Here is a 9006-nt window from a genome sequence, read left to right on the forward strand (position 1 = left end):
AAGCAGAGGGGCAGTTTCAGCTAATGTGGAGGCGGAGCTTCAAGAGCCCTGTGCTGTCAATCATCTACCTGGACCTGACTGGGGACGGATTGAAGGAGCTGGCCATTCTTACCATAAAAGGACTGCATATATTACAGGTCAATGTTCATTCATGCAGAAATTCATGTAATTTATGTGTGTGTGTGGGTGTGTGTATAAATCTATGTCTTGTGTTCTGTGTATGTTCTGATGTATAATTTGACACACTGGTGTTTAGTTGGTTAGGATAAATAAATAAATAAATTAAGTTGACCTACAAGGTTCTGCTTTAGGCCCGTTGGTGTTATTCACACCTCATTAGCATCCTGCAATTTTTTGCTTTTCACGGTACTGTGCAGTATCATTTGTCTTATTCCTCATATTTATTCTGCTCCTCTTGATCTCTGTCTCTTTCTCTACAGCACAGTCTCGGCAGCACGGCCGATCTCGTTCTGCAGCGGCTGGCCAACAGAGTGGCCAAGCTCTCCACCATGCCTGAAACGCACGGACAATGAACAATGAGAAACTCGGGAGCACCTCATCTATTTGTGCACTACCAGAGACATGGGCAGCCATTTTTGATCTGTCACACTCGCTATGTTACCTTTTCTTGGAACATCGTCTGTTTTAAGACAACGTTTGAACTTGACCTGTTGGATGAGTGTATAAGTGGCTGAGGGCCTGTGTGCTACCCATACTGCACTGCAAGCAGGCAATACATTTGGAAAAAGGCTGCCAAAAGTGAGCTGGTTGTAGTTTTTTGCGTCTCTTTGCTCTCTTCTACTCGTTCCACATTTCATAGTGATTTCACGTACTGACAAGATGCTGCTGGCCGACATAACATAGCAAAATTTAATCATCTGACAACACGGCGAAGAAAGGAAGCTTTCTCAAGATGTGTGATGCAAACATTTTATAAGCACTGTCTTAGTTTATTTATTTATTTCATTAAAAATTATAATGTTATGCATCATTGACAGCTCACAAATAAACAAGTAATAATCCTTAAATGAAACAAATTTTCTGTTATGTCTCTTTTTAAAGCATGCGTCTGTCAAATTTTATATAGAAATTAAGGGATTTAGTTTTTTATGTTTTATATTCTACAGTCTCTGTTGTTGTTGTTGGTCTTTAGGCTGCTCCTGGCAAGGGGTCGCCACAGCGAAATATCCAGTCCGCACAACAACTTGGAACAATATTGTTTATATTTTCCAGCCATGTGTCAGTTGTGTGTATTTGTGTGAATGCATCTGTTGTTTGAAAATCAACTGTTTAGAAGAAATATTTACGCAAATTTTAATCAATATATTAATAATATTAATAATATTTAATCAAAATCTCTGAATTTCTAAAAATTGAGTGATGAACATTAATACGATGAGGTCATTAATATAAACCAAACATTTTTGTGTGCATTTTTCTACTCCATATATATCTGTATAAATTGTATCAACAAATGTATTTAGCCAAACCTGCAATGATTTATCCAAATACATATACTTCAATATGGAGTCTGCCCCACTTTTGGAGCTATAACAGCTTCCACTTTTCTTGGAAGGCTCTCCACAAGTGGAAATTTGTGTCCATTTATTCTGTAGAGCATTTATGAGGTCAGATATAAAAAGGCCTGGCTCACAATCTCAGTTTCATGTCATTAAGTTGCTTAATAGGATTGAGGTCAGGGCTCTGTGTTCGGGCCGGTCAAGTTCTTCCAAATCGTCAAACTCATTAAACCATGTCTTTATAGTTTTGACTTTGTTCACTGGGGCTCAGTAATGTTGGAATAGAAAAAAACTTTTACAAAACTGTTGCCACAAAGTTTATAAAACAATCAAGATGTCTTGGTGGGCTGAAGCATTAAGATTTCCCTTCACTGGGAATAAGGGACAAACACCTGAATTAAAAAATTAACAGGTTTAGCCACATACTTTTGTTCATATCGTGCATATAAAAACCGAAATTCTATATGTTTGTTTGTTTGTTTGTATGGATGGTGGACGATGTTTGTACAGGAAGGAGTAGGCAGCGTTATCAACAACTGGCTCCAGTATCTGAATGTGGGTGGAGCTGCAAGTAACACTTGTTGGTTATTTGGCTGCTTCCGGCAAGGGGCTGCCACAGATACAAGCATACAAGCTGGATACAAGCCACATGTCCAAGCCTGACATGTTTTTTTTTTTATGCCAGATGCCCTTCCTGACGCAACCCTCCCATTTTATCCGGGCTTGGAACTGTCAGTGGCTGGGGTTTGGGCACTGGCTGGGAATCGACACCTACCTCTGCCCTCTAAATAAATCCATAAATATAAGCAGACATTCTGTTTGGCCTGTCGCCTGTGTAGCGGGTAGCCATCACTTTTTATGTCATACTGTGAGGTTATAATATGTGTGCCAAAACACCTGAAGAGCAACAGGGAGCTGACGTCAGGATCTGCATCCAGGCAAAGCCACAGGTACCCTCTAGTATTAGACAAGAAGTAAATGGAAAGTTCATTATGGAGTGCAGAAAAGGGTATAGAATCTTGATTTATGAGACGAAAAAAGTTTTCAATATAATGATTTTCACAGTAAGGTGTGAACAAGCCTTCACTTAATCCAAAGGCTTGTTCACTTGGGGGTCAGGGGGTAAGGCATTTGACTATGTTTTGTATGATCCCAGGTTCAAATTCTACAACCACCAAGTTGCCACTGTTGGGCCCTTGAGCAAGGCCCTTAAGCTCAGATGTTTAATGAGATTTAAAAAATGTAAGTCGCTCTGGATAAGAGCGTCTGCCAAATGCCCAAATGTAAATGTAAACCAGGTGAATGAGTCCATCACGTGATTCCAGCATTCTCTCTGGGAAATTACATGCCTCAATGCAAGGCTTCATCTGGAACCACCCCTTTAGATCGACACAAGCTTCAGACCTCCATGGTCATACGTAACATCACTACCAAAAGTCAAAAGATGGACAGCGACAGAATGCAGCCAGTATGCAGGTTTGGTAAATGCTAACATACTATTTTTGTTCTCGTTGTTCAGCCACGCTAACTGTGTAGCTAGATACAACCTCTATGAGGAACTACACTTAGTATGCCATCACACTGATGATGGTTACTCCATTTAAGCAGAACCATGGTGTGTTTTCTAATTTAATTCAATTCAATTCAATTTTATTTGTATAGCGCTTTTAACAATTGTCATTGTCGCAAAGCAGCTTTACACAATCAAAATAATTATTTAAGTCTGTATGGAATGTGAGTGTGCATGAATCAAGATGAGCAGATTGTCCCTGGTGAGCAAGCCACGGGCGACAGTGGCAAGGAAAAACTCCCTGAGATGGTAAAGGGAAGAAACCTTGAGAGGAACCAGACTTAACAGGGAACCCATCCTCATTTGGGTGAAACAGAAAGCAGGAATTGATCTACATTTATACAGTGTGTTAGATGGCAGGCAGTTCAGCTATAACAGTTGATGTTAATCAATGTAAATATGGCGTCCAGGTGGTTATTGGATACAATTGCAATCTTAAACTATCGAGCAACCGCAGCCAAGTCAAGTCCCCAGAGAAATAGCTGTCAACACCAGTTGAGGCCAGAACCGTCTTTATGGTAAAGTGAAACCATCCCCAGACACCAGACGCATTCCAAAGAGACACACTGGGCATCCATGCGACGAGATCCACCAACCAGAAGCAGGGCGCCAGGATGGGTCAGACAGGTCTGGAGGGCAGAGGGAGTCTGGATCACTGGCAGCTCAGGAACGAGCTAATAAGCTCCTTGTTGATTTGATATGTGTGTGTTTTGTTAGATATGTGGTGCTGATGCCAAACAAGCTGTGAGCCCTTGTGCAGTACAAGGACATGAGTGACTCGAGCAACACTGTGTGGACATGAGTGACTCGAGCAACACGTATGGCAACAACAACCAGGTATAAATCGATAGCCGTTCGTGCTACATTAAAAAAACTATTTCAACAGTCGGTGTACTGTCAGTAACGTAACACCTAACAGCTCGCTAAATGCCATTCTGACAATATTAAAGGTCACCGTTCATTTGTACAAAAATTCACATATAACGATTGTGTTTGTTCTATGATTAACTATTTTGTCTCAGCATTTTATTTGTCCTATTTAACATACTGGTACTAGTTGATTAAAGTACAAAAAAAATTATATTACGTTGACCCACAAGGTTCTGCTTTAAGCTCATTAGAATTATTCACACTACATTAGAATCCTGCCATTTTTGTTTTTTTTTCACAATACTGTGCTGTATGATTTCTTGCCCCATATTTATTTTAAATGATGTTAGGAGGTCATTTGCTCTTTTCTACTCATTAACATTTCATATTGATTTCTCATATTGACGAAACGCTGCTGTTCTGATAACACGGCGAAGAAGGAAAGCTTGTCAAGATGTGTGACGCAAACATTTCATAAGCAATAAATGATAACACTCTGACTTGTGATGGTTCGAGTTTTTTTTTTTTTTGACATTCTGAATTGTTACAGCATACAACATTTTATTTCACTTGTGGTACAAATTATTATAATCTAGGCTTTGTGTTATTACAGTTTGTGTATTATTTATACTTTCTGACATTTCCGAGTGAAAATACTTTACTTCTTGTTAGGGCCCAAGCCCTATATGGTGCGTAGGACCATCTTGTTTTCCAAAGGATTATTTCTTTTTTTCACCCTTTTGGGCTTTTTGGGGGTCATAACCTGCTCAAACACTCATAAAAATTAGGAGGCAGGTTGCAATCTCCTGCCATTAAGATGCCTGAGAGTGGTGTGGCCCGGGGCCCCACACAAGATTTCGCTGCATAGCTCATACACACTTTCACCTAGGCACACAAAACTCGGTACACATTCAGAGCTCATTGAGCCGAACAACTTTCGCACTGCATGTCCGGGGCTAAACTCCAACAGGAGGCCGGTTATTTTTTGGTTAGTTTGCAAAAATGCACCCGATGGATTTTACTCCTCCTAGGGAATTTATATACGATCGTTACCAAACTGGGCCGATGTGATCTAAAGAGATTGCAGACACAAATTTGTGGAGGGATTTTTGATATCTCAAACGGGTCAGCCGTGATAATGTCTTAAACTAACGCTGAAAAATGATGAATAACTTTCTGTGTGAAATTATACTAAATAACATTATATTCAGCGACACATTCAGTGACATCACATTAAGTAACATATTAGTGTCATGCTTTTTTTTAACAATCACACACTCACATCTCTGTCTACCATGACCCGCACGCAGAAACACAGACTGACATTAGCCCTGTATAGTGTGTGATGTGTGCAAGTTGTGCGGTGCAACCGGGCGGCGATGGCTTTTTGCTGGTCTTAACACACTCAAATAACACACAGGTTGTGTGGTGCCCCCGGGGTGGCGATGGTGCAGGATGCTTGGCCGCGCCATCGTTGCTTGCAAATATACTTCTTCTTTGTTCTTTAACAGCGGTTGGAATCCAGTAGGTTACATCACCACCAACTGTAGGTCTCATTCTTCCTCGTCTCCCCAGACTAAATTTTCCAGCCGAGCCTTCCTTAAAACATCTAATACATCTTTCCCTGATCTTATCTTGAACTCTTCATCTGCTTTATCCAGCAGTTTCACACTCTTACTCTTTCTTTTCAACACGTTTCCCTCTCATAACAACTCTGCGTCTTTAGATGTAGTTCTGTAGGTTGCATCACCGCCACCTATAGATCTCTCTCTCCTCAGATTTCCTTTAAAGACAACTTTCCAGTCTGGTCTTCCCAAAAACAACATTAACAGCTTCCTTCCCTGATCATTAAAGCCCCATTCTAAAAGACTCTTAAAATTGCTTTCTGCTCTTCCTACATCTTGGATCTGTGCTACCATATCCTGAATATATGTCCTGCATGAAAGCAGTCCATGCGTAGCAGTCTCACTTGACAGCATTCTTCACAGAGTTCCATTGGCTGTTTACTCTGTAAACAGAGTGCTATTATAATTGCTGTGTCCAATTCTTAGTCTGCTAATTAATACCTCCTCTTTTCATTTTTCCGCTCATCACATTGTCCTGTATTAAATGCAAATATCTTGCTTTTTCGCACTATACCTTTCCCCTCTGACTTTGACAATTTGATATGGACCTCAACGTCCACTTTCCGGTTGCTTCTTTTGCCAACCTGTCCACGCTCTCTCATTTTCCCCAGATACCCGAATGGGCTGAGACCCACAGGAAATAAACATTTTTTCTTTATCTAACTATTCTTAAGTTATCTAACAAGATTTTATACAGAAGATTCTGTTTGTACATGTACTCTAATGCTATCAGTAATGCATACATCACCACAGTACATACACTCGGGCAATCGGACATTGTCTTGCTACTACAGTTTCAGTTTTCTTTGATTCCTGATCCTTGGACACATCTGTGAAGACATGTACACTATCTTTATATTTCTGGCCAATATAGTATTCACCAACCAGGTCAGTTGTCCCATCAACATGCTTGATCATTAATAATTTCACATCAATATTTGGCATTTTTAATACCCAGAGGGTTCCAACAGGCCACACTACAGTTATGCCAAAGTCTACCATACAGTACACACCAGAAGTGTTTTTTTCTGAGCAATCTCCTTCTTCTAACACTCCTCCAGCACTCTGATGTTCCTCCCTTTTCTGGATCCATTTTGATACGCAGCCATCATTCCTCTGTTCTCCAGTATGTATACTAGCCTGTCATTTACCATTCATTCCATCAGTTTACAGACATGCAATGTCAATGCAACTGGTCTAAAATTCCCTGGTACACTGCCACCTCATCCTGGTTTTCATAGTGAAATTAGTAGATTGGATCAGTAGCAGTTAAGTTATGAGCAGTTTTTTGGCAGATTATAAACCGGAAGTTTGGACAGCGTATTGCACATGCGTTAAACTGTGGGTGTGTCTTAAATCAACCACTGGACAGAATTTAAGGAAAATTTTGGAGTACTTATCTGCCTGAAGTTTAACCTGCATCATAAGTGAAATCTTAATGTTGAGTAAAAGTGATGTTATGAACAGTTATGTGTCGGATTTAATTATTTACTTTAAAATGATCTACTAATGCGCTACTGTCTCAATGGAAACAAACACCTGCACCAATAGATATTAATTAGAAAAGCTAACTGAATATTTTTACTGGAATTAGTTCATATTTTCACTTTGGCTGAAATAACAGAGACAAAACTTCATCTTTATCCAATCTACTTTATAACACTTTATGGATGCGTTAAATGCAAGACAATACAGCTCAGGACAATGACAATGTCATTTACAGGCTGTTAGAAAATATTCTTTGCATTGTCTCTTATTGAGGCACAAGCATGTGTTAAAGGGGTCATACTGGCCTACATGCACTTTTTTAAGCTGTTTGGACTGAACTGTGTGTTGGGAGAGTGCGTACACAACCACTCTACGATGATAAAGAGCCGCCCAGTGGTTTTCTTTTCATTTATTACAATAACATGCCCCTTCTGAAATCAGGCCAATCGCAAATGCCTGTCGATGTGACGCCACACCACAAGAGGCCGCTCCTACACTAGTTGATTGACACTGGTGTTTTAGCAAAGACCCGCCCCGAGTGAGAAGAAGCTGTCGGCCATTGTTTTTCGCCGCTGGAGCAAAATGGCGCCTAAACGAGTGTTGTGTACAGTTGTTGGGTGTAATAGCGAACACAGCAGTTGTCATTCACTAGCTAGGGTTAGTGACCTAGGGTACCTACCTAGGGTTAGGTATCTGAGCCACTGAGGGCGCAGTGGCTGAATTTAGTTTTTAAAGCTAACGTCCCCGCCGATTTACCTAAATGCGATCATGTTTGCGATAATCATTTTTCACCAGACTGCTTTATAAACGCGAGTCAATATAAAGCAGGTTTTACTAGGAAGCTGCTCCTAAAAATCGGATCTGTACTAACGCTTCGTGTTCCTGCTTCATCTTCACCAGGCTCAGTGAGTAATTTATTTTTCTATGACTCTTTGCAGATCGCCTTTTCTAATAATCACGATGAATGGGGAGTGTAAGTTAACTTATACTCTTATAGAACATGGTTACGGCTTCTTCTCTATGTACATCCGTCTCTATATAATCCCTAATCGCCCGTTTATAATAAACAATGCATTAAGGTGATTGTCTAGTTGCAAACTGTGTACGTAGTCGAAAAACTATATTATGCTTACCTTTGTTACGTTAGATGGTTTATAACGCTGTCTTTCGAAGATTAAGAAGTCATGTAAACACATTAGTAAACACATCGCGTCCGTATCTCTCTCAGTAAGCTTCTCCGCTTTATGTTGTTGTTGCTCTCGGCATGGTAACAGCCCGTTAATTCATGCCCATGCAGTGATGAGAAAGACAAATCAAATCGATGCATGTCCATTTTTTTAATTTCTGCGTTGTCAGGCGATATTACAAACTTCCGCGTAGGTTCCGTACTTAAATCAAACCAAAAACGACTGAAGAAAACAGGCTCGCGCTCCATATTCCAGCGTTTTCTAGTTTGGACTGCATTACCCACAAAGCACTGCGTTGTGGGCAATGCTTTGTGAGTAATGCAGTCCAAAGCATTGCCTGCACTGGACTACACTTCCGTGGCTATACCCCATGTGTGTTGTGAAGACACGCCCCACAGAACTGGGGGGGCGGGCTCAGCAGAGGTCATGAGCATTTAAATTAGCATGTACTGAAACAGGTTGCTAAGAACAGAGCTAGTTTTTACCAGGTAAAAGTAGTGTTTTTTTTACACAATCCTTTTGAATTTTTAATTAACATATAATGCAAACTTTTCATTAGGACCCTAAAGATCATATTAACATTTAATGAAAAATGGAATGTGTGGGACCTTTAAAAAGCATTCATTATTCAAAGTTATTTAGATCAGTGTAAAGTAAGTATGTTTTTGAAAGTGCTATAACTCCAGCTGCCACAGTTTCATCCCAGAGAAACAAGTCAGGAAAATCTGACTACATGTGCAGTGCCA

General features: G+C 40.2%; 1 protein-coding gene across 1 annotated transcript in view; it reads left to right on the plus strand.

Moving 5' to 3' along the window:
* Positions 1–1052, plus strand: part of LOC128511852 (KICSTOR complex protein kaptin-like) — a 6045-nt gene extending 4993 nt beyond the window's left edge. The window contains exons 11-12 of the mRNA XM_053484852.1: positions 1–137; positions 441–1052. The exon at positions 1–137 is cut by the window's left edge and continues 37 nt beyond it. Coding sequence (XP_053340827.1) covers positions 1–137; positions 441–533 — 230 coding nt within the window. The 3' untranslated portion in view covers positions 534–1052. The remainder of the gene's footprint in view (positions 138–440) is intronic.
* The last annotated feature ends 7954 nt before the right edge of the window (positions 1053–9006 follow it).

Source organism: Clarias gariepinus, chromosome 24 (assembly GCF_024256425.1).
Source record: "Clarias gariepinus isolate MV-2021 ecotype Netherlands chromosome 24, CGAR_prim_01v2, whole genome shotgun sequence".
Taxonomy (NCBI): Eukaryota; Metazoa; Chordata; class Actinopteri; order Siluriformes; family Clariidae; genus Clarias; species Clarias gariepinus.